At 46.8% G+C, this 25,368-nt stretch overlaps 1 protein-coding gene across 6 annotated transcripts in view; it reads left to right on the top strand.

The window, feature by feature from the left end:
* The window catches only part of ZZEF1 (zinc finger ZZ-type and EF-hand domain containing 1), a 108,311-nt gene that overhangs the window by 65,550 nt on the left and 17,393 nt on the right, over window positions 1-25,368 (top strand). For 3 of the 6 annotated variants that reach the window (XM_058676319.1, XM_058676318.1, XM_058676316.1), the window contains exons 29-42: window positions 764-1,232; window positions 2,915-3,079; window positions 4,592-4,711; window positions 5,654-5,815; window positions 7,552-7,681; window positions 9,296-9,434; window positions 10,860-11,025; window positions 11,535-11,797; window positions 12,662-12,831; window positions 14,455-14,605; window positions 15,831-15,970; window positions 19,554-19,831; window positions 20,486-20,660; window positions 21,120-21,252. In XM_058676319.1, coding sequence (XP_058532302.1) covers window positions 764-1,232; window positions 2,915-3,079; window positions 4,592-4,711; window positions 5,654-5,815; window positions 7,552-7,681; window positions 9,296-9,434; window positions 10,860-11,025; window positions 11,535-11,797; window positions 12,662-12,831; window positions 14,455-14,605; window positions 15,831-15,970; window positions 19,554-19,831; window positions 20,486-20,660; window positions 21,120-21,252 — 2,661 coding nt within the window. Of the gene's footprint in view, window positions 1-763; window positions 1,233-2,914; window positions 3,080-4,591; window positions 4,712-5,653; window positions 5,816-7,551; window positions 7,682-9,295; window positions 9,435-10,859; window positions 11,026-11,534; window positions 11,798-12,661; window positions 12,832-14,454; window positions 14,606-15,830; window positions 15,971-19,550; window positions 19,832-20,485; window positions 20,661-21,119; window positions 21,253-25,368 lie in introns of all 6 variants that reach the window. The other 3 variants (XM_058676315.1, XM_058676317.1, XM_058676314.1) reach the window with 1 other exon arrangement.

The raw sequence follows: 25,368 nt of genomic DNA, 5'->3' as shown, positions 1-25,368 counted from the left end.
AGAGAAAGAAATTCAACATTTTACTCCCCAGATTCCTCAGAAACCAGGACTAGGCCAGGTAGAAGTCGGAGGCTGTGTCTCCAATATGGGTAGCAGGAACCTGAGTACTTGAGCCATCGCCTGCAGCCTCCCAGACTGTGCAGTCACAGGGAGCTGGAGTAGGGAGCAGACATGCCGCACCCAGGCACCTTGACTGGGCTTGCAGCCGTCCCAAGCAGTGTTTGAACTGCTGTGCTGAGCAACTGTCCCCATCAGGTACTTTTTAAGCTACATCTTACTAAATTTCGAAAATGTGCATATACTGAATACTCAGTGAATTTAGAATTGTCCTTCATTTTCAAAAATAATATATATCATGGCTGGTGTTACTGATTTAGTCCCCCAAATGGCCTCAATGGCTGGGGTGGTCAGGCCAAAACCAAGAGCCAGGAGCTTTGTCCAGGTCTCCCACATGGGCCCAAGTACTTGAGCCATCCGCTGCTGCTTTCCCAGGTGAACTAGCAGAGTTGGATCAGTAGTGGAGCAGTAGGAGCTCCAACCGGCACCCATATGGGATGCCAATGTGGCAAGTGCAAGTTGACGCACTGTGCCACAACACTTCCTTCATGTTTAAGCATTTGTTTTATTTATTTGAAAGGCAAAGTTATAGTTACATATTATTGTAATCACATTATGAAGTTTGATTAAATATATTATTTTTCAAAAGTAGGCTATATATTTAATTTTGACTTTTTTCCTTTTTTTTTTTTTTTTTTGCCTTCAGCCAAAGAGTGTATTCAGAAGAGTCTTCTGTTACTAAAATTCTTGCCCCCTGGTGTAAGCTCAAAAGGAAGCAATGACAAACTGGTGGCTGCAGATGAACCTGACCACCTGCAGCCCCTTGATAAGCGCTCCCGGACCAGCTCTGTGGTGGAAGAGCATTTCCAAGCCTCCATGTCTCCGACTGAAACAGCAGCGCCCACCACGGGAGACCAGAGCCCTGGCTTGGACGTCCAGTCAAGGCTGGCACCTGGCAGTGGCCCCACCACAGCGGATGCATCTTCTGCCACAGTCGAGGAACCCTCATCGCCTTCCACACCCACCCGGCGGCCTCCCTTCACCCGAGGGCGACTCCGACTGCTCTCCTTCCGATCCATGGAGGAGGCCAGACCTGTGCCCACTGTGAAGGAGAAGTACCCTGTACTTAAGGACGTCATGGACTTCATCAAAGATCAGTCCCTCTCACAGGAGAGGTGAGTTGTCATCACTGCCCCAGGGACCCGGCGGGCACAGGCTTAAGGCTCACACTGAGCCGCCACTATCTATGCTAGAGCAAGCCTCATTTTAAAATATGCAAGAATGGGAAAAAAAACTCATTTCCCCCCTTTTTTTTTAAAAGATTTACTTATTTCTATTACAAAGTCAGATATACAGAGAGGAGAGACAGAGAGGAAGATCTTCCGTCTGATGATTCACTCCCCAAGTGAGTGCAACGGTCGCTGCTGTGCCAATCCAAAGCCAGGAGCCAGGAACCTCCTCCAGGTCCCCCACACAGGTGCAGGATCCCAAAGCTTTGGGCCGTCCTCGACTGCTTTCCCAGGCCACAAGCAGGGAGCTGGATGGAAAGTGGAGCTGCCGGGATTAGAACCGGTGCCCATATGGGATCCCGGGGCTTGCAAGGCGAGGACCTTAGCCACTAGGCCACGCCGCCAGGCCCTGATTTCTCCCTTTTAAAGCGAAATTGTGCACATTGCATTATAAAATGTGTATATAATATCTGTATCATTATAAAATTTATACATTATACTATATACAAGTGTGTCTCAGTAATGTGCTGTTGAGTTTTTTTAATTATTTAAGGAAGCATTTGTTTTGGTAGCTGCTGCTTACAGATTTCTCTTATTTTAACCCTAGGATTTTTGGATTTGGTATTTTCTGACAAAACTACTTACATTAAAAAAATTTTTTATTACTTATTTTGAAGTCAGAGTTGTAGAGAGCAGGAAGAGACACAGAGAAAGCGATCTTCCATGCACTGATTCACTGACCAGATGGTCGCAACTGCCAGGGCTGGGTATCCTGAAACCTGGCACCAGGAGCTTCTTCCAGATCTTCCACATGGGTGGCAGGAACCCTAGTGCTTTGCCATCTTCCGCTGGTTTCCATTAGCCATTGCCAAAGGTTTGGATTGGAAGTAAAACACCTGGGTCTCAATCCAGTGCCCATGTGGGATGCCAGTGTTACAGGCAGTAACTTTATCCACTCTGCCACAATGCCAATCCCATGTTGCATGTTTAAAATTCTGTGTCCACGCCGCTAGGCGGCGTGGCCTAGCGGCTAAAGTCCTCGCCTTGAACGCGCTGGGATCCCATATGGGCACCAATTCTAATCCCGGCAGCTCCACTTCCCATCCAGCTCCCTGCTTGTGGCCTGGGAAAGCAGTTGAGGTCGGTCCAATGCTTTGGGACACTGCACCTGCGTGGGAGACCTGGAAGAGGTTCCTGATTCCCGGCTTCAGATTGGCTCAGCACCAGCCATTGCGGCTCACTCGGGGAGTGAATCATCGGACGGAAGATCTTCCTCTCTGTTTCTCCTCCTCTCTGTATATCCGGCTTTCCAATAAAAATGAATAAATCTTTAAAAATAAAATAAAATAAAATTCTGTGTCCTAATAATTAAATTATCTCTGAGAGAAAGTAAAAAAAGCAAAGTTGTTTTTAGGAATTAATTTTTTAAAACGGGTTGCTGGACTTAGGGACAATTGCTGTGAGCTGACATTAGGTGTGAAATGGTGACTAAGAGGCTTCTCCGTACATGCTACTCGGAACACCTCGCAGGAATGTTTCCCTTTTTATGGAGAGGGCTTCAGAACTGGGTTAGAGGATATGTCTGCTTTCTGTCCCGGTTCAAGAGTTATCTGTTCGTCTGTCTCCAGTGTTGTACAGGTGCTTTCCTTGAAGAAAGCTCAAGCCCAGAGCATCCTTGAGGTCCTGCAGGTAATCCAGTACTGCATGGAGTCCCTCGGGCAGCCCCATTGCTTTCATCCTCCGTGTATACTTTTCCTATTGGAACTCCTGACCTGCCAGAAGGATTTTACCAAGTAAGTACGAGCAATGCCCCTGGAGGGAAGGCAGAAGTCATTTTGCAAAACTGAAATGCCCTCTCTAATTAATAGCACCATTGTTTTAATGTAGAATATTCTCTCATCCCAAGAAAAAACAACAGCCTTGCCCTTTAAATCAGTCTCAGAAACATGTCTATTTCCTCTGACAAGTTTATCAGCTTTATTTTACCAGACACTGAGGATAAATCCATCCATGTGTGGCTCTTGGAAGCTGTAAGTGAAGTTAACGGTCACTTAAAGTAGCAACATTAATCCAAGTAGCTCACAGGGTGTTTCTGGTGTTTGTTTACATGGATTTTTTTTTTTTTTTTTTAAGATTGTTATTTATTTTTACTGGAAAGTCAGATTTACAAAAAGAAGGAAAGACAGTGAGGAAGATCTCCCAACTGGTTCACTCCCCAGGTGGGCACAACAGCTGGAGCTGAGCCAATCCGAAGTCAGGAGCCAGGAGCTTCTTCCGGGTCTCCCACGCGGGTGCAGGGTCCCAAAGCTTTGGGCCGTCCTCGACTGCTTTCCCAGGCCACAAGCAGGGAGCTGGATGGGAAGTGGAGCTGCCGGGATTAGAACTGGTGCCCATATGGGATCCCAGCGCGTTCAAGGCGAGGACTTTAGTTACTAGGCTACCACACGGGTCCCTCACACGTATGTTTTTAGTGTCTACTAGGCCAGAAGCTGTTCTAGCTGGGCATATACAGCTGTGGCAGGTAAACAGATCCCAGCTTGAATAGAGTTTGCGCTATATTGACAGCAAAGAAAAAATACAAGAGAGTATATGCATTTATTTTTATTAAGATTTTTAGTTTATTTATTTGACAGAGATCCAGAGAGAGGGAGGGAGAGACAAGAAAGAGGAAGAGTTTCCTCCTGCCAGTGTACCCCCAGTTGACCACAACGGCAGGGACTTGGCCTGACTGAAGCTGGAAACCTGGAACTCTATGTGAATCTCCCACCTGGATGGCAGGGACCCAGCACATGAACCATCTTTCACTGCTTTCCCAGAAGCGTTAGGGATTTAGATGGAAAGTGGAGCCTCTGGAACTAATCTGGGACCATATGGGTGCCAGCATTACAGGTGTAACTCACTGCACCACAAAATGTTTGTTTCCTATTTTTATGTTTTTTTTTACATTTATTTGATTTTTATTTGAAAGGCAAAGTTATGCAGAGAGATGGAGAGGCAGATCTGGCATCCGCTGGTTCACTCCCCAAGTGGCCCTGACGGCCATGACAGGGGTGGCAGGGATCCCACTTGAACAATCACTTGCTGCTTTCCAGGATTCACATTAGGAGAAGCTGGAATTGGAAATGAACCTGGGTCTTGAATCTAGTCACTCCAACATAGGATGCACACATCCCACACTGTGTCTTATTTGCTGTGCCAAATGCCCAGGCATTTGCCTCCTCTTGGTTCGTTTTCATGTAAGCAGTAATAATTATTAGGTAAAAAATGTTCTGTCAAGTAAGTTGGGTGATTTCTTCTATTTCTAGTTATTTTGGACACTTGGAAGGCTGTGGTGCTGAGCTACATAAAGAAATTCGAGACACCTACTATCAGCTTGTTCTGTTTTTGGTCAAAGCAGTTAAAGGATTTAGTATCATCAATGATAGGTAATGGATAACTTTATCATTGTGTTTTTTTAAAAAAAGATTTATTCATTTTATTACAGCCAGATATACATAGAGGAGGAGAGACAGAGAGGAAGATCTTCTGTCCGATGATTCACTCCCCAAGTGAGCCGCAACGGGCCGATGCGCACCGATCCGAAGCCGGGAACCTGGAACCTCTTCCGGGTCTCCCACACGGGTGCAGTGTCCCAATGCTATGGGCCGTCCTCAACTGCTTTCCTAGGCCGCAAGCAGGGAGCTGGATGGGAAGTGGAGCTGCCGGGATTAGAACCAGTGCCCATATGGGATCCCGGTGCGTTCAAGGCGAGGACTTTAGCCGCTAGGCCACGCCGCCGGGCCCTTATCATTGTGTTTTAAATATTTATTGAGATACAGGAAAGCACAAAGAATATTGTAAGAGTAACCTGTGATCTGACAAACTATAGTTAATCACAAATATTAACTTAGTATATTTTTCTCCCAATCATTTTTCTGTCTGGTGTGTACAGTTTAAAGGAGATTGATGTGGGTTTATTTTAGAATTTATAGCATATTATTTAAAATTTTTGATTTATTAATACAGTTTTAAAACTTGCCACTTCCCTGTCTTCTCCTTAGGAGGAACAGGTGGGTTCCAATAAACCTTAAGTCAAAGGGATCATCTGCAAATCTAACTTGCATAACTTCAGCTCCTTTGGGGCTTCCCTGACCTTGCTCTTGAACAGGAAATGATTTTTCCTGCTGAGTCCTATCCCTTAAGATGCACCTAGGGTAGCAGTGGCATAATGGAAAGGTTACAGAATTCGTTTGCTTCAGCTTAAAGGAACCCCACCGGATCAGCACTGTGGGGCTTCCACCTGCTCTCCATTCGCTACCTGGTGGTGTTCCTGTTGTCTCAGCTGATGACGGGCAGTTTGGTAACTGTCCCCTCTGTGGCCTCTCCAGGTCTTTGCTGCCTGCCTTCTCCTGTGTTCAGACGGCCCTGCTCCATCTTTTGGATATGGGCTGGGAACCCAGTGATCTGGCCTTCTTTGTTGATATTCAGTTACCAGATCTGCTTATGAAAACGTCACAGGAAAATATAAGTGTCCATGACAGTGTGATCAGGTAAGAATGTCCTGCACCCCCATGGTGGATGGTGGATGGTGAGTTGCGGGTTTCTCAGTGCAAGGGCTGACAGCACAGAGTGTAGCAATGGTCTGTGTCAGAGCCTGGCTTTGCCTCGCACCGATTAGGTCACCTGACAGGTTAGCGAGCCCTCATGTGCCTCAGTTTCCTCATCTTCTGAGATGGAGATAATGATGGCACCTGCCTCTAAGGCTTGTGCTGAAGAATACATGAGCTGTATTTTTAAGTGGTTAGGACTGGGCATGGCACATAGCAATGCTGCATAAATTGGCATTTGGTGGTGATGGGAACTCAAGCTGCAGATCTTTTGCACTTTTTTTTTTTTTAAGATTTATTCATTTATATTGGAAAGGCAGATATACACAGAGGAGGAGAGACAGAGAGGAAGATCTTCCGTCCAATGATTCACTCCCCAAGTGAGTGCAACGGTCGCTGCTGTGCCGATCCAAAGCTGGGAACCAGGATCTTTCTCCAGGTCTCCCACACAGGTGCAGTGTCCCAAGGGTTTTGGCCATCCTCAGCTGCTTTCTCAGGCCACAAGCAGGGAGCTGGATGGGAAGTGGTTCTGCTGGGACCAGAACCGGCACCCATATGGGATCCTGGCGCATTCAAGGCGAGGACTTTAACCACTAGGCCATGGTGCTGGCCCCTCCTCTGCACTTTTGAACATCGTAGCCCTAGCTTGCTGAATGTCTCTGTCCCATTCAATTCCTCTTATCCATTAGCCGTGTGTGTGTGTGTGTGTGTGTGTGTGTGTGTGTAGAGAAGATAAAGGAATAGAAAAGGGAGAAGAAAAGTGTTAAGAGAAGTAGGAAATAGATGAGTCGATACTGGGGCTTTTTCACTCTCTCAGAGATAGAATTTAAGGCTTCTCCTTGTTTAATGCCCCTGAGCCGGCGCTCTGCTGTTAGAAGGTGCTGCTCACACCTAAAGGACACCCAGCCATTAGGGGTGAGGGCTCCACAGCGGCGCCTCAGCTGTCAGTCTGCTTATTGTCTCAAGGCCTGTCTGTGCATGTGTGGTATAGTCCGTGAGGGCAGAAACACAGTGTGTCATAGCCACATCCCAAAGCTAAGTATGAGCAGGCCTAAAATCATTTTCTTAGAATGCTGGAATGAATGTGTACTTGTTGGTTGGTAAATACTTGGTATTTGCTATCAAGCAAATCCTCTTGTGTTTGAAATGCTGGTTGCTGAAACAAACTGTAAAACGAAATTGTGGACATTTGTAAGCTTGCATTGAAAGGAACCTGTGAGATAATCATCCTGAAACCCTTAACTGGAAGTGATGAAACTGAGGACCAGGGCTAAATAATGTGTCAGGAGCTCTCAGCAGCGAGGACTACACCTGGAGGCCTGGCATCCCTGATCCCCTTCACGTGCTGCCGCCACTCGTATGTGCTGAGCATGAAAAACTTAAAAAACAAAAAATACTTTATTTAGCCCTTGTGCTTGGCACATGGTAGGCTCACTACCCGTGGTTGTCAAATGGGTTTTTGTCACATAGATCCAGCCTTTCACACTCCATCCCCACCCCCTTTACTGTCTGCTCAGAAAGGGCTGCTTCCTTTCAATCATTGTCTATCAGATACCTGACAGACCCTGGGGTCTTCTCCCCTGGGAAGTTTAAAATGCACACGAAGTTAGATCCAGAGTTTGCTAAGCAGCACTGAACTTACTGGGAGAGGCTTGCTTCTCTTTGTGTCCTTCTTTCAGCCAGTGGAGTGAAGAAGATGAACTTGCTGATGCCAAGCAGAATTCAGAGTGGATGGATGAGTGTCAGGATGGCATGTTTGAGGCCTGGTATGAAAAAATAGCCCAGGAGGATCCAGAGAAGCAGAGGAAAGTAAGACCACTCCACCAGTGTAATTGGAAATGAAGTGCTGGGATTTACAAAGAGAGAGGGTGGGGAGCTGCCTCTGGGATGGCTGCCACTGGACCAGGAAAGGGCTGGGGACCCACGAAACGACTTGGGGGCTCCAGCAGTCCCTGGAGTCTGGTCTACAGATTCTGGCCTTACCCTGAGGGACTGAGTTCTAATTTGACCATTCTCAGCGACTGCCTCACATACAACTAAACTACTTGCAGAACATCAGTTCCCAAGGCCAGTTGCAGTATTGGGTGCCCATTTATTAATTTACAACTGCGGAAGGACGTGAGTGTCCTTGGGGCAGCAGCTCTCTGCTGGGGGTGGGGGGGAGCACCATGGGAAGCCACCTTTCAGCGAGGCACAGACTCAGCAGTGTGTGATTCAGATATGGAAAGCACCAGGCTCAGACAGCCCACCATGTCCCTGACCCTATTTGGTGTGTTGGCTGTCACTGCCACATGTGCCAGGCTCTGCTGTTCTATCCACTCATTTCCCGGGTACTGGGTATTTCCTGTGTGCCAGCCACGGAACTCCTACTTGGGGTGCTCACAGGGAGCATACCAGCTGGGCTTCAGAACTCTGCCTCCTGTGTGTTGTTATCTTATTGGGAGCTGTCTGTAGTCATAAGGCAACTTGGTTTGGTGTGCCACTGAAGGCAACTTAGTAATTGGATTCCCTGTTTTCAGACCCTAAACATAAACTGTGGTATAGCCTCCAGGTACTTCCCCGTGCAACAGTCTGTTTGCTCATACATTGTCTCCTCAGAAAGCTTTTTTCTGTTGAAGTGCTGGGAAGTGGTCCTTTGGGAAGTACACACAGTGTTGCCTGTGTTTGCAAACACTGCTATTGTCCAACAGAACACTCAGACCAGAACTTTGACATGCTTGACCCTGACCCCTTCTTCTCCAGACTGTTCCCAAGGTTCCTCACTCTGCCTTTGCTTTCTCTGTTGGGCTGCAGGTTACTTTAATGACTCCTCTCATGGTCCACCTCCATGACTGCAGTCTTGCCTTTGATTCTGTGCTCAGCAACCACAGGAACTCTTAGAACGTTTAGAGTTGAGCACATGTCTCCCCTAACTGTACATAGATGGCAACTCCTTAGACTAGCGTTCAGGGCCTCTTGTCATTTAACCATTCTGTCTGATTATATCCGCTCAACAATATACTATGCACAGAATTCTGCCAATTTCTTAAACTCTTGTCTTGCCACCTTTATGCCTCTTCACATAGGACCTGCTGTTCCTTCTCTCTCACATGTCCTCCCTCCTTGGTCCCTCTCAGCTGCTGTTAATCTCTTAGGTCTCAGCTTAGGGAGGAGTTACCTCCTTTAGAAAGCCTTCCTTGACTTCTCTCATCCCCACTGATAGCTGTGCCCCCGAATGGGTCTGTCAGGGTGCTTTCCATCCTGCATGGTCATCACCTGTCTGCCTGAGAAAGGTCCCAACTAGCCACTGAGCTCATTCATGGTCAAGTGCTGATAGCAAGTGCAATGCCTGGATTGTGTGGAGTACCTTGTGAATGATGACTTGATCAGTGAGTCATGGTCACAGAAAGCCTGCTGGTTAACTGTGATGGTTTCACTCTACAGATGCACATGTTTATTGCTCGCTACTGTGACCTGCTGAATGTGGACATCTCTTGTGACGGCTGTGATGAGATCGCTCCCTGGCATCGCTACCGCTGCCTGCAGTGCAGTGATATGGATCTCTGCAAAACTTGCTTCCTTGGTAATGTGTGGTGGGCTGAGAGTGCCATACCCAAAAAGTATCCTTTTCTGTTTTGTGCAATACTGCCACTATAGTAAATCAGAATACTACCCTGTGGTCTTCTCTGATTATGTCCTTAACTCAGTGAGGAGCTCCATGGCTGTTAGCTGATGGGCTGACTTCCATCCTGCTGGGTGCAGCCACTCGATAGACACTCAGCACCAGTGAATGGGCAGTAGTCTGAGTTTCTAGGAAATTATTTTTGCTTCTGAACCATGAAGGTGTTTATGAGTACCAAATTGCACACCCAGAACAAAAGCAATTTCAAAGTTGCTTTGGCACACTTGGTTTGTAGGTGTTAAAGTAGAGCATATGAATGAGTGCTCTGTGCATGTATGATCCGACAATAGACAGTGCTTCTGCCCTGAAAACCTTTCCTGTCTAGCAGGGAGCCTGCTCATGCCTGGAGTTTGCATTCTGGTACAAAAGTGTTTGTGCTTAGTCACAGAAGAACAGATTACACTGTTTCTCAAAAGGTTCAGTACTGCCAGGAAAGTGGGATGAGAAGTGCTTCTTGCAGAAACTTAGAGCTGAAGGAAACACAGGGGAGAGCATCATCCTGGGGGACACAGCAAGCCCTGGGACAAGAGTGAGCACCTACAGTGAGTCGAGGCAGACACACTTGAGTGTGATGATTAAGACAGATGGGGTCCAGATTATGTGGCCCTGAGATAGTAGGTTGAGGAATGTGAATAATTTACAATAGTGGGAAAGGTTTTTTGAGCAGGATGCTGACATGATCAGAGGAAGAATGTTCTGTCTGTGTGAGAATTTCCTTTAGGGAGTCAATCATAGTGGTCACAAGGACATGAGAGCCTGCTCTAGATTCACAGCAGTAGGAACAGAAGCGGGTCAGAGGCGGGGAACATGCAACAATGTCCATGGCATGGTCTGGAGAACCAGTAGACTTAGAGCAAGGAGGAGACAGAGGCCCATCTTGCCATGACTATCATGCTCCCTCGCTGGGTCTGGAGCTGTGCAGGCTGTTTCCATCTGTGTTTCTGCACTGATGAAGGGAGAGCACAAACCTGCAGGCTCTTCAGTACTGGGTGTCTTCAACACCGAATGGTTGCTGAGGCTTTGTCAGGGATAGGGCTGTAAGACACTACAGCTTGGCACAGGAACTTGTCTCTGCTGAACAGCAGTCAAGGTGGCACTTGTGGTAGTTTATTTGGTCAGACTGTTACACAATCCTGAGAATATCATTCATAGGTTTGGCGCCACCTGGACAGAGCACTCTGATTTGCAAAGGATGCCTGTGACCCCGTGCCTCCCTGAGCAGTCTACAGGGAATAACTGTGGGGCCAGGATTGGTTTGGGTTTGGAAACTAGCCTTTCTCAGAGTGCTATGCCTCCTACATCTCATGCTGGTGGATTTTCCCCTAGGTGGAGTGAAGCCTGAGGGCCACGGAGATGACCACGAGATGGTCAACATGGAATTTACCTGTGACCACTGCCAGGGTTTGATCATAGGCCGGAGGATGAATTGCAATGTGTGTGATGACTTTGATCTTTGCTATGGATGCTATGCCACAAAGAAATACTCGTATGGGTATGTCTTAGATTGCCTGTGATCAGGAAACCTTTTTTGTATGAAATCTTTCACTTCAGTAGGGGCCTTGTTTTCTTAAGAAGAGAAAAAAAATTTCATTATAGAGAACATTTAATATACGCAGAAGTAGACTAGTCTGAGCCCCCATGCACCCATTACCCAGGTGCTTACTTTTTCTCTGTTCAGCCACTTTTAAAATCAAAGTAATTTCCTTCGTACATACTTTGTAACTACCTCTAAAAGTTACGGGTATCTTCTCACATTACTAAAAGGCTGTTACCACACCTTGCAAGCACCAGAGCCAGGCATTCTGTCCCCTGGTTTCCAATCTGCTGGGGGCTGTAAAGTCCTGAAATGGCACAGCCCATGTCTGTGTGCGTTCCTCTTCGCAGGAAAGGGTAAATTTTAATTTTCAATACTCACAGCCTAGAGGTGCCTGGTGCCAGCTCCCCTGAGGCCCCGGGCTCCTTGTTGGACCTACAGCCTTGAGAAACGCCTTGCTTTTGCAGCCACTTGCCTACCCACAGCATCACGGCCTACCCGATGGTGACCATCCGGATCAGCGACCGGCAGAGGCTCATTCAGCCCTACATCCACAATTACTCCTGGCTGCTCTTTGCTGCCCTGGCTCTCTATAGTGCCCACCTGGCCAGCGTGGAGGACATGGATGGGGAGAAGCTGGATCCCCAGGCCCGCAGCAATGCCACCATCCTGCGGAGCCAGTGCATGAAGCTCGTCGGGGACTGTCTGATGAAGGCTCACCAGGGAAAAGGTGACTGCTCCTCCAGCACAGAGACCAAAGCCAAGACCCAGCTGCTGGTGCAGGCAACACCCCAACAGAAGTACATGCCACAATTGGTTTTGAGACAAAAAAAAAAATGCAGTTTGCCACAGAAGGCTCACGCTGGTGTGGAACGTATTTTCAGTTCTTGGATTCATTTGAGCGAAATGTTGCCATTTGGTTTCTTTAAAAGATACATAAAGAGATGTTAAAAAAAAAAAAAGAATATATATAGCAATTAAAACTCTGAATGTCTGTAGGTACATTTTCTGAATTTTCCAAATTGTGTGAAAGAATCCTTTTTAAAAAAAAAAAAAACAAAACCTGGAGTGCAAATCTGTTCTGGATGACAGCTGTTTAGAAGTAAAATAGCCTCATAAAGTACCCAGACAGTCCTGCGTGCCAGAGAGAAGAGTGTAGACTTAGTTCAGCTTCTCTCAAACATTCTAGTTAACCTTGGCGGAGGCAGCCTCTTTCAGGTGGCAGGCATTTAGGGTGATCCCAGTACTTAAAGCCAATTTTGTTAATCACTTCCCGGGGAGAGGTGGGTTTTTAGAAATCTGGTTGTGTGGAGCTACTATAAACTTGGAGTTTATGATTTATTTAAATAGAAAATCCTGTTACATCTTTTGTCCCCTGTTGCTAAAAAAGTGCAGATATCCCTGGCGATCTGGACTTTCTCTGTCTGAGATCCGGAGCTGAATAAACTTAGGCAGCCAGGGCTGTAGAGTATCCAGTGCTCCATGAAGAACTCTGCTGTCCATTTCTGTGTAGTGCAATGTGCTTTGTGACATTTGCAAGAAATAACGCTTGTTACAAAACTTATAACTGTTCTCTCATCTGCTTCCCATGTAGGTCTTAAAGCCTTAGCTCTTCTTGGTGTATTGCCAGATGGCCACTCTGCCCCAGAACAGGAGGCCCTCGTGGTCCCGGGGCCGTGCTGTACGTCAGAGGAGACACTGCAGAAGAAGGGAACGCAGGCTGCTGAGGAGCCATTGCAGACATACCCTTGCTTGCCCTGCCGTGTAAGTCACTTCTTTATTAGGCAGAATCACAGGCTGAGCCTCAGGTCAGCCGATCACCCCAGCAGTGTGGTAGAAGAGTTGAAGGCGCAGACCCTTGGCCTGGGCTGTCAGCCCTCGGGCGTGCTGCTGTCCTCACTTTGCTTCCATCCAGTTTCCACATCTGTAAAGCGGGGATGGTAATACTAACGATACCTGTAATGGAGTTGCTGTGAGGAGCTGCGAATCTTACACACTGGAAAAGCACGTGTCATATGCTTAGAGCAGGGTGCATGCTGCCAAGTCCCATGCCAGCGTTAGCTACTCCCATGAAGCTGCTTCCTGAGGGGCTTTTGTTTTTTAAAAGCCAAACAAGGTATGCAGGTAGCTATTTTTATATCCAGTCAGAAAATAGGTGCTACCGAAAGCTGCTTGCCAGGTAGACAGAGTGGTTCATGTACAGCAGCAAGGACGGAAGAGGCTTTCTGGATCCAGGTGTAACCTGTGGATAGGGGTGCTAAAGACTGTTATGTGCAGAAGCACCACATTGCGTTTGCTGTGCCACCTCCAGAGCTTGGGTTTAAGCTGTGAATGCCTCTGACTATATCTCAAGAGCCTGTGATGTTTCTGTCATCTGTGTGTGACAGGTTGCCAACTCAGGGAGTCCCCATTTGGTTACAGCTCACTGGTCCCCATTGTTGTGTAGAGGAAGACAAAAGCCCAGGTGGAGCCTGCTGAGATGGGCCATGTAACTGTCTTGGAGCTGTCATTGCTGACCACAGAGCCCCTGGTTGTGGGGCCAAGCCATGTTGTGGGGAGACAAGATGAATCAACAGTCCCACCTTTGAGGCTGCAAGTGTGTGAAGCTTCCTGTGAGCCCTTGCCCCTGTGGCTCACCATCCTCCAGCCTTACTGGTTTCCTCATTAGTGTGAGAGTGGTCTCATGAATGTTTTTAATTCAACGGATTGAATCTCATTATTCATTTTGACACTCAGATAGTCTCCTATTTGGCCAGTGGAAATTCCTTTCATATGCCTTTTACATTCTTGTGTCCAAGTCACCATTATTCTCTGAATGCGTCCTTCGTTACTTATACAAAAAGATGTTTCATGCTTCCCCTGCCTGGGGACTACAATGAGATTTTCCAAGGAGCTGCCAAGGTGTTAAAGCTGGCAGCACCAATCTTATGACAGTACCTGAGTGTGGCTGGGGACTGGGAATATTCTGTTTTAAACAATTGAGAAACCGATCTCAGAAGCATCATCTAGTTGATTTTGTCCCAGTGATTTCAGGCCAATCAAGGAGGTACCACTGCAGTGACTCTTTGCAGATGAAAAACTATTTGCCAGACTTCAGAATTATCTCTACAAAGTGCCGAATGGTCCAGAGAGTTCACACAGGAGGGTCTGCCTTCGAACAGGCAAGCAGTTTTTGTCTCAGTCCCCATAGAACAGTCTTAAAAAGATTAGTTACCGACAACTTTGCTTTAAAGTATACCTTATCATAAGAAACAAGTGGCATTCTCTAATGAAATTCAAAAAATTTTTGGTCTGTGAAAATAGACTAATGATTTAGAATAATATTTATAGGCTAAACTTTGGTCTTAAGAAACCTTAACACCTTTACTCTTAACACTTTGTTTTTAGGGGGGAAAAACTGTACATAAGGAAGTCAGCCCTTTAAATGGCAAGCAGAGAAGTAAGACAGATGAAGATGTGTCATTAATAAAGAAGCCTTCAAGTGACACCCCAATGTCAGACCCAACTGCAGATGCCAGCACACCTACCGGACGTTCAGGTACAGACTGACTGTTGCCTTAGTCCCTTTGTCCTTATGGTACCCACGTGCTCCCCTCTGAGCTGTCTGTTGCACACTCTGCTAACAAGAAACCGAGGTTTCTCAGTTCTGTTCAGATGGTGCTGATAGCACTTTGAAAATCATCTCTCACTGCCTTCCTACCTTAGATAATTACCTAGTTTTAGTCCAGCTCTTTGCTAGACTCTGTAGATGAAAAGGGAGTGAAGCAGACAGTAACTTACTTCCTGGTCTTCTCAGCAGTCTGGGAAGATTTAAGACAGGGATGGAATGAGCTCTGCCTGCGACAGAGGGGTCAGTGGTGCAAAGGCAGGCTGGTGTTCTCTCTGGAGGGAGCTGAATCTGCATAAAGCTGGAGGAAGAATGTTGGCAACCTTGAAGGTGCCAAGATTGGTGGTAGGAACAGCAGCCAGGGCAGAAAAGACAGCAAGAGCCAAGGCCCTGAAGTGGAAAAGCCCCTAGACATCATGGAGAGAGGGTGCTTTTGCCAGGAGATGGAGCAGGAGAGGTGCTGTGAGGCTGTGCTAAGGATGTGGCCAGCCAGAGTTGCACAGTGGGCGAGGGCAGAACTGTGGTTTAGGACAGCTGAGGAGCTGGGCAGTGGAGGTATTACAGGCCAAGGGACTGTACACAAACCCCTCCTGTGTGTTAGCCCAGGAAAGCAGTGTTTTTCCCAGCCGCCTGCTCTGTTCTGAGGCACAGTGAGCACTTGTGTTGTGCCCTGGCTATGGGATTAGCTCAGAGGGGACTACACTGCATAGAGTTCTAAGTTCCAGGAAACAATCACACACCACCCTGGTGCCTCGAGTCTGACTCACCTGGGCATCAGCCTCCTGGCTCATGGGCAGTGGTCCTCAGGGGCTGGCGAAGTGCCTGTGGTGCTTGAGAAATGTCTCTCAGAGCTCAAGACATTGCCTAGAGGAACATGAACCAGGAAAGGAGGACAGATAGTGACCGTCAGGTAGAAGCACTGTGGGACGTTACGGTGATGATGTGCTGTGGCGGGGCAGGGCATGGGCACCTGCTTTCCCAGGCTGCCCATTGAGTTGGGGTCCAGCGGGCCTGCTTGAGAAAGGCCGACACACAAGCCGGCTTTCAAGTCCTAGTTTGATTCTGTGGCGGTGCGGGGACAGCAGCTTTCTTGCCCTTTGTAGAGTATAGAACCAGGATTGTTCTGGTTCTGAAAGTTTGGTGTTTTATAACTCAGATACAGAAAATTCAGAAGTGTTATCTCAGAAGCCGTTGGAGGAAAAGGCAGTTACTCCACATCCTGAGCAAGTGTTTGCCGAGTGCTCCCAGAAGAGGATTTTGGGATTACTGGCAGCCATGTTACCACCTTTAAAGTCGGTAAGAGACAGATGACATTGGGGGTCGGGCTCATGCACAGAGAAAGTTTAGAAAGCATGTTGAAAACAGGCTGATAATAGTCTGTTAATAGTCTCTCTGTCCCCAGGGGAAGGGTCACAGAATAAAGTTGTTTCCTTCTTTGACCTTCTCTATATTTTGTAAGTATGTACATTATGATTTTTTTAAAGATTTATTTATTTTATTACAAAGTCAGATATACAGAGAGGAGGAGAGACAGAGAGGAAGATCTTCCGTCCGATGATTCACTCCCCAAGTGACCGCAACGGCTGGTGCTGTGCCGATCCGAAGCCGGGAACCAGGAACCTCTTCTGGGTCTCCCACACGGGTGCAGGGTCCCAAAGCTTTGGGCCATCCTCAACTGCTTTCCCAGGCCACAAGCAGGGAGCTGGATGGGAAGAGGAGCTGCCGGGATTAGAACTGGCGCCCATATGGGATCCACTGCCTTCCCAAGCCACAAGCACAGCCAGATGGGAAGTGAAGCAGCCCCAGACTTATTCCATACATACTGTTCCTTGCCACTTAGCAAGTGTACTAGCTTTGCATAACAAGCTTGATCTAGCAACGTTTTCCATAACACTAGAAACAGTTTGCACTTCCACATTTGATGAACATTTCATTGCATCAAATGAAAGTCTTATTCATTCCATATCATCTCTAATTTTGAAGCAATTACATACTTACACAAAAGTTGGAAATGGCAGTACTTAACCCCAGTTCAACTTTTGCAAGTTACTCCAAAAATCTTATAACAAGAGTGTCAGAGTTAATGTGTACCATTTTGCTATATCCCTTTAATCTCTAATCTTTGCAGTTTATCTTTTGGTTTTCATGATCTTGTCACATGAAAATTGCAGTCCTTTCTGTCTAGGTGGGCAGAAATGCAACAGATGGAATGATATGTTCTCACCATAACGTATCAGGCAAATACAGCTTTGCCTTATTGCATTTCTAGCTATGTTCACTTGGATCACTTATGTGGTGTCAGACTTTCCCAATGTGATGTCCTTGCAATTAATAAACAGCATTAGCCAAGACAGTCTGAAACAATATAAATATACTGCTTCTCAGAACTAGTAATCTACTTAGGATGGGTACATGATTCCCTGTTTTATTCCTTCGATTATAATCCACAATTGAAGTAACATTTCAGTGCTGAAATTAACCTGGATTTGGCCAGTGAAAGCCCATTCAGGCTGACTGCTATGACCATGTGATGTGTCTTTTTTTTTTTTAAGCTTCCCTTGTTTCAGGAAAATTCTCCCTGAACTCTGTCGATTCTCAAGATGGTCTGGAGTTTTTGGTAGAGAAGAACATTTATAAATCAAGGGTTAAGCACTAGACAAGGTTATTGTTAATAGTGTATCAGATATCTTAAAATACACAAGCAAATTCCATCCCCACACACGAGTTCTCAGACCTAGGGCAGGTGGTTGGCACAGCAGTTAGGACACTTGGGATACCTGTAGCCCATAATAGAGTTCCAAGGTTTGAGTCCTAGCTCTCCCACTTCCAATCCAGCTTCCTGAGGATGTACCTCCTGGAAGGCAGCAGGTGATAAAATCAGTTACTTGGGTCCCTACCATCCCCAGAGTTGCAGCCTGAGTTCCAATCTCCTGTTCTGTCTAGCCTGACCTTGGCTATTGCAGGTATTTGGGAAGTGAACCAACAGATGGAAGATCTCTCTCCACCTATCTTTTTTTTTTTTTAATTGTGTTTATTTTTATTGTAAAGCAGATTTTCAGAGAGGAAAGACAGATCTTTTATAGGCTGAGCTGATTTGTAACCAGTAGCCAGGAGCTTTTTTCAGATCTCCCATGCAGGTGCAGGGTCTCAAGGCCTTGAGACATCCTCAACTGCTTTCTTAAGCCGCAAGCAGGAAGCTAGATTGGAAGTGGACCATCCAGTACATGAACTGGCACCCATATGGGATGATGTACTTGCAGGTGGAGGATTATCAGGTTGAACCATTGTGCCAGCCACTTTCCTTCTTTCTATCTATATGTCTGTCTATCTATCTATCTACCTTTTAAATGGAATGAAAATAAGTAAGCAGTAATCTTTTAAAAATTATGAGAATCAACCTGGTAATACCAGTGTTGAAAACCCTTCATTTAGGGAGAGGGCTTGTATGAATCATGGTTCATATCATTCGTTTTAATTCACAGATGGAACTACCAAGTACATTGTGATTTTCTTCTTTTCTGTTTTTGTAACTCTTGTCTTAGACATTGAGAATTCTGAATCCCAAGATCCTTTGTGTAGTTCTTTCTCTCGTCTCTACCACAATTTTTCCTTTAAATTTATTTTATTTGTTTGAAAGGCAACATTATAGAGAGAGAGCACGAGACAGAGATAGAAATGCTTTATTTCTAGTGGTCCAACTCCCAGATGTCCATAATGGCAGAGGCTAGGCCTGACTGAAGCCAGGAACTCCATCTGAGTGTCCCACATGATTGGCAGAGGCCCAGGTATTTAAGTCATCTTCTACTGCTTTGCCCAGGGCATTAGCAGGGAGCTGGATTAGAAGTGGAGAAGCCAGGACTTGAACCAGTACTCATACAGGATGCTGGTGATGCTGGTGGCCTAACCTGCTGCTCCAGCACCCCACCCCTCTCCCACATACCATTCTTCTATTTTTTTTTTTTAAAGATTTACTTACTTTCATTGGAAAGATAGATTTACAGAGAGAAGGTTCACTCCCTGAACAGCTGCAGTGGTCAGAGCTGAGCCAGGCCAAATCCAGGAGTCTCAGCTCTAGCCATTGTGGCCACTTGCGGAGTGAATCAGCGGATGGAAGATCTTCCTCTTTGTCTCTCCTCCTCTCTGTATATCTGACTTTCCAATAAAAATAAGTCAAAAAAATATATATGAGCAAGATGGAGTGTTTAACTGCTGTAGCGTGTCAGTCAGCTATTTGCTATTACAGAGGGGTAGCTGAGCCAGCCTCTTCGAAGGAAGAGTTCATTTTGCCTTGTGGTTCCAGAGGGTCGCTGCCCAAGGTCAGTTTGTCCTGCTGGGCTGATGTCTGTGTGGGCAGCAGCGGCAGAGAGCAGATGACCGATGACCGATGACCGATGACATGGGAAGCCAGGAAGCAGAGAGACAGTGGCTGGACCCAACCCAGACTTTTTTTAAAGATTTATTTATTTAAAAGTGACAATTACAGAGAAGGAGAAACAGAGATCTTCCATATGCTGGTTCACTCCCTACATGTTCGCTGCTGCCAGGGCTGAGCCAGGCTTGAGCCAGGAGCTCTCACGTGCGTGGCAGGGGCCCAAACACTTGAGGCATCTTCCAGTGCTTTTGCTAGGAGTGGAGCAGACGGTGGCTTTACTTCCTCTGCCACGATGCAGCCTCCAGTTCAGACTAGAATCAGCTTTGTGAGAACTGCCTTCTGGGGGGACCTCTTTAGTGACTTAAGGACCTTGCCTTAGCCCTAATCAACACCTTCTTCCTGCTAAAAAGTCAAGAGTTTGGGAGCCTAATTGTGTTCACAGGTAACCCATGGTTACATGGATTTTTCACTAAAGCACTCTCTCTCTCTCTCTCTCTCTCTCAGCAGGACCCCACAGTCCCCCTGATCGACCTGGAACACATCCTGCCCCTCATGTTTCAGGTTGTCATCTCAAATGCAGGGCACCTGAACGAGACCTACCACCTCACGCTGGGCCTGCTGGGCCAGTTAATCATCCGTCTTCTGCCAGCAGAGGTTGATGCTGCTGTGACCAAAGTGCTCTCGGCCAAACACAACCTGTTTGCTACAGGGGACGGTTCCAGTGTCCCAGATGGCTGGAAGACCACCCACCTGCTCTTTAGCCTGGGAGCTGTATGTCTGGACAGGTAGCCTTGGTTCCCACTCTCCTGGCCACTGCATGCCTTGGTGTTCCTTTCTTAGTCAAAGATTTGGCTGTAGATTCATTTCAGCCTGCTACACAGTTGTGGGAATAGAAATGCTTCCATTAACAGTGTTGTCAGCCCTGGATTAACAGCTGAGCAGCCTCACACTGTCTTCTGCCTCAGCTCTGTGATGATATATGTTCTGGTTTGTTTCTTCCTGAGGGCAGTAAGTGTAGATGTTGGAGTTGAAGAAAATAAATCTATTTCCGTTTTAAAAGAACCGCAATACCAAATTTGGAGACCAGGAATGAAGGAAAACTCACCCTGACTTGCACCATATTAATGCATCAAATGCTGTTTGGCTTTCCATGCTTTTTTCTCTGTGTGTGTGTGTGTGTGTGTGTGTGTGTATGCGCACATGCATATAGGGAACTTTTATAGAGGTTTTCAAAAACATAGTTGTAGGACTAAGTGTATATAAATATAATCTTAATTTTCTTTTCAGTTATTGAATAGAAAGCATTCTGGTGGTTTTTTAAGCTCAGTAATGAACAGCTGTTTGCTTGCTCCTGGCTCTTCCTCGAAGAAACAAAGTTTGGAAACAGCTGGTGGGTTGGAACCTGTGCACTGGCATCTAATGGAGCTCTTGCATTCCAGCCGAGTGGGCTTAGACTGGGCCTGCTCCATGGCAGAGATCCTGCGGTCTCTCAACAACGCCCCTCTGTGGCAGGACGTCCTGGCCGCCTTCACAGATCACTGCGTGCAGCAGCTGCCTTTCCAGCTGAAGCACACCAACATCTTCACCCTGCTCGTGCTGGTCGGCTTCCCGCAGGTACGGCACCACAGAGACGCCCCCCCATCTGCACCGGGCACGGTGCAGTCTGTGTAGTTAGGAGTTTTTTTCTCCAGCTATATAGTTTACTTTCACAGTATTTTCAAGACTATAGCCAAAAAAAAAAAAAAAAAAATTATGGGATACTTTGTTCAACTTATGTTTTTGGTTGGCCAGTTGGTTCATTTTATTAATGGGTAGCAAATAAAAAGGCTAGGAATGATGAAACATACTAATTTACAAACGCGAAAAAATAGTTGACTTCCCCTTTGGCGTCTTCCTGTCTCTCAACTGATTGAGACCAAGAGGGCTTCACGCAGCAGAAGCTGACTCCAGTTCTGTGCCATGCCCTTTAAATTGAGGGTGAGAAGAACCTTGTCCCTAAGAGCTTGTGAAGTCAGAGGCACAGCCCAAGGGAGCCAGCTTGTGCCTGATTCTTAGTGTGTGTGCCGTCTGCAGGTCCTGTGCGTGGGAACTCGCTGTGTGTATGTGGATAATGCTAACGAACCTCACAATGTGATCATCCTGAAACACTTCACCGAGAAGAACAGGGCCGTGATCGTCGATGTGAAAACTCGGAAGAGGAAAACAGGTCCTAAGCATTATTGTTTGTTTTCTGAGAGTTGAAGAAAATTGTCTGATCCCTGCATACCCTAGAATCAGTGAAGACACCTTGATTCTTCACCTTGCCGTTGAACTTTTTTTTTAAGATTTATTTATTTTTATTGAAAAGACGGATATACAGAGAGGAGGAGAGACAGTGAGGAAGATCTTCCATCCATTGATTCACTCCCCAAGTGGCCGCAACGGCTGGAGCTGAGCCTATCTGAAGCCAGGAGCCAGGAGCTCTTCTGTTTCTCCCACATGGGTGCAGGGTCCCAACGCTTTGGGCCGTCCTCAACTGCTTTCCCAGGCCACAAGCAGGGAGCTGGATGGGAAGTGGGGCTGCCAGGATCAGAACCGGCAATCATGGGATCCCAGGGCACATTCAAGGCGAGGACTTTAACCACTACACTGTCACCCTGGGCCCACCTTTGAAATTTTTTAAGCAAATTCACCCTTCCTTGAGCTTCTTTCATTATCTCAGAAGTTAAGTTGGGATCTTTTTTTTTTTTAAGTTCATTTATGTGTTTGTAAGGCAGAGTTCCAGAGAGAAAGAAAAGCAGCTCTTCCATGTGCTGGTTCACTTCCCAAGTGGCCAGAGTTGGGCTAGGCCAAAGCCATAAGCCAGGAGCCAGCAATCCCAAACCTGCGATTCCATCCAGGTTTCTCACCTGGTGGCAGGGCTCCAAACACTCAGACCATCTTCCTCCACTGTCTCAGGCACGTTAGCAGAAAGCCAAGAAAGATGTGTGGCAGCTGGGTCTCTAGCCAGTGCACATAACAAGGTGAGCCTGCCTAACCTGCTATGCTGCGATACCAGCCTTAAAATGGGACCATTTAAAAGACCCCTCCTGGGCCAGCACCATGGCTCAACAAGCTAATCCTCCACCTGCAAGGACTGGCATCCCTTATGAGTGTTGATTCGTAAACCAGCTACTCCAGTTCTGATCCAGCTCTCTGACAATGGCCTGGGAAAGCAGGAAAAGATAACCTAGGTACTTGGGACCCCGCACCCACATGGGAGACCTAGAAGAGGTTCCTGGCTCCTGGCTTGAGATTGACTCCATTCCGGCCATTGTGGCCATCTTAGGGAGTAAACCAACAAACAGAAGACCTCTGTCTCTCCTCTCTCTGTAAAAGCTACCTTTCAAATAAAAATAAATCTTTAAAAAAAAAAAAGTGAATTAAAGGCCTGAAGCAATAGCATAGTGGTTAAAGTCCTTGCCTTAAACACCTGGGATCCCATATGATCACCAGTTCTGATCCCGGCGGCCCCACTTCCCATCCAGCTCCCTGCTTGTGGTCTGGTGGTCTGGGAAAGCAGTCTAGGGTGGCCCAAAAGCCTTGGGACCCTGCACCCACGTGGAAGACCCAGAATTGCTCCTGGCTCCTGGCTTCAGATAGGCTCAGCTCCAGCCGTTGCGGCTGCTTGGGGAGTGAATCGTCGGATGGAAGATCTTCCTCACTGTCTCTCCTCCTCTCTGTATATCTGCCTTTCCAATAAAAATAAATAAATCTTTAAAAAAGTGAATTAATTCATTAATGAATGCATTTATCCACTGATTTCATTCTCTGTATAGCTTATAATAGGTTAATTTTGTTTTAAAAGGTTGAATGTTTCCAAAGAGGTTTTTAAATGAAAGAATTATGTGTAGCTCAGTTTTATTATGTATTGTGCTTTTCATTCATCCCCTTGTGTAGAATGAAGTGTCCATCTGGCATCACTTTTCTTTGTCCTAAAAAAAACTTACCTTAGCATTACTGTGATGCAGGTCTTTGTCTTCCAGTTGGCCCGTGCTCCCTTTGCCCACTGTCTGACAGTCATTGTGGAGTTAACAATTCCTGGCTGAGAATTTGTTTTTAATCCATTGTCTTCTGGCTTTCATTAATTCTGCTGTAGATCTGTTACTCTTTTTTTTTTTTTCAAGTCTCACTTATTTGAAAGTCATAGATACAGAGGGAGAGAGAAAGAGAAACAGAAAGAGAAACCATGGGTTCACTCCCCAGATGGTTACAACAGCAGAGTTATGCCAGGCCAAAGCAGGAGCCCTTTCGCAGGCACAGTAATAGGGAGTTGGATTGGAAGTGAAGCAACCAGGACTTGAACCAGTACCCATGTGGGATGCCAGCACCATAGACAGCAGTCTAACTCACTATGCCACAGTACCAGCTCCTATAACTATTTCTAATATGTCTTTTTTTTTTTCATCTATTTTTATTGGAAAGTCAAATATACAGAGAGGAAGTCCTTTGTCCGATGGTTCACTCCCCAAGTGACCGCAACAGCCGGAGCCAAGCCAGTCTGAAGCCAGGAGCCAGGTGCTCCTCCGGGTCTCCCATGCAGGTGCAGAGTCCCAAGGCCCTGGGCTGTCTCTGACTGCCTTCCCAGGCCACAAGCAGGGAGCTGGGTGGGAAGTGGAGCTGCCGGGACCAGAACCAGCGACCACATGGGATCCCAGTGCATGAGAGGCAAGGACCTTAACCACTACGCCATCGCGCTGGGCCCTAATATGTCTTTTTGATTGTGGTGTGCTCTGGCAAGATTGTCTTGGTGTCTTTTCTGCTTGTTCTGCTTACAGGTTAATTGAGTTCATTGAATTTATAGTTTCTATCCAACTTGGAGAAATTTTTGACCACTATGTCTTCAGTTTCTTTGCCACCCTCCCCCAGGACACTTCTAGCTCTGACTCGTTGGAAAACAAAATAACCGCAGCTGCTGTTAAGCTCCAGGAGCTGTCCTTTTGCCCTTTGCTAGTTCTTCCTCCTGCACTGGAGAGTTTCTTGTCTGTAATCATCATGCACCCACAGACCCATGAGGAAGCCCAGGAGTTCTCGCCCCCTCTCTGTGCATCTTCCTGCTCCCTGCTGCTCTGCCCCATCAACTCCATCGCCTCAGTCCACAGAGGCACCTATGTTCTGCTTGCTTTTTTACAGATGACAGGTGTGATTGGAGGGCTGATGCAGGTTAAGTATTTCCATCAACACTTTTGGAGATGAATTACTGTTAATTATCCCTCTCAGTTGTTTGGTGTATAGGCGACCTGGAACCATTTTGTGTTCACCTGCAACTTGGCCTTAAAAATGATCCCCACAGGTCCGGTGCATTAGCCTAGTGGCTGGGGGCCTCACTTTGCATGTGCCTGCATTCCATATGACTGCCGGTTTCATGTCCTGGTGGCTCCACTTCCCATCCACTTCCTGCTTGTAGCATGAAAAGGCAGTCAGGGTTAAGCCATCACCTGAGATGCCTGCATCCCACATCAGGAATGCTGATCTAGATGCCAGCACTGTGACATAAATAGGTCACTGCCCATGGCACCAGCATCTAATATGGACACGGTTCAGGTTTCAGCTGTTCTGCTTCCAATCCAGCTCCCTGCTGATGCGCCTGGTAAAGCAGTAGAAGATGGCCTAAGTGTTTGAGCTCCAGTAAACTTTTGAGGAGACCTGAAAAAGCTCCTGGCTGTTGTCTTCAGATTGGCCCAACTCCAGCCCTTGTGGCCATTTGGAGAGTGAACCAGTAGATGGTTCATACTCAACCACCTCTGCTTCCGGCTAACACACCCTGGGAGACATCAAATGTTTAAATTGATTGGGCTTCTTCCATCAATGCAAGAGACTCCATTGGAAGTCCAGGATACTGGCTTTTTTTCTTTTGTTTCTTCTTGTTTTTAATATTTTTTTTTTATTGGAAAGGCCAGATATACAAAGAAAAGAGAGACAGAAAAATCTTCCATCCGCTGGTTCATTCCCCAAGTGGCCACAATAGCCATTGCTGAGCCGATTGGAAGCCAGGAGCCCAGAGCTTTTTCCAGGTCTTCCACACAGCACCTCGGCTTCCCATCCAGCTCCCTGCCTGTGGCCTGGGAAAGCAGTCGAGGACGGCCCAAAGTCTTGGGACCCTGTACCCGTGTGGGAGACCTGGAGGAAGTTCCTGACTCCTGGCTTCGGATTGGCGCAGCACCAGCCATTGTGGTCACTTGGGGAGTGAACCATCAGAAGATCTTCCTCTGTGTCTCTCCTTCTCCCTATATCTCTGACTTCGCAAAAAATAAAGAAAGAAAGAACATGACAGGAGTGCTTGAGCCTCTGTAACCCACATGAG

This window comes from Ochotona princeps, chromosome 17 (genome assembly GCF_030435755.1).
Source record: "Ochotona princeps isolate mOchPri1 chromosome 17, mOchPri1.hap1, whole genome shotgun sequence".
Classification (NCBI taxonomy): domain Eukaryota; kingdom Metazoa; phylum Chordata; class Mammalia; order Lagomorpha; family Ochotonidae; genus Ochotona; species Ochotona princeps.
Note: the sequence above shows the minus strand (reverse complement) of the source record. Positions and strands in the feature narration are given on the sequence as shown.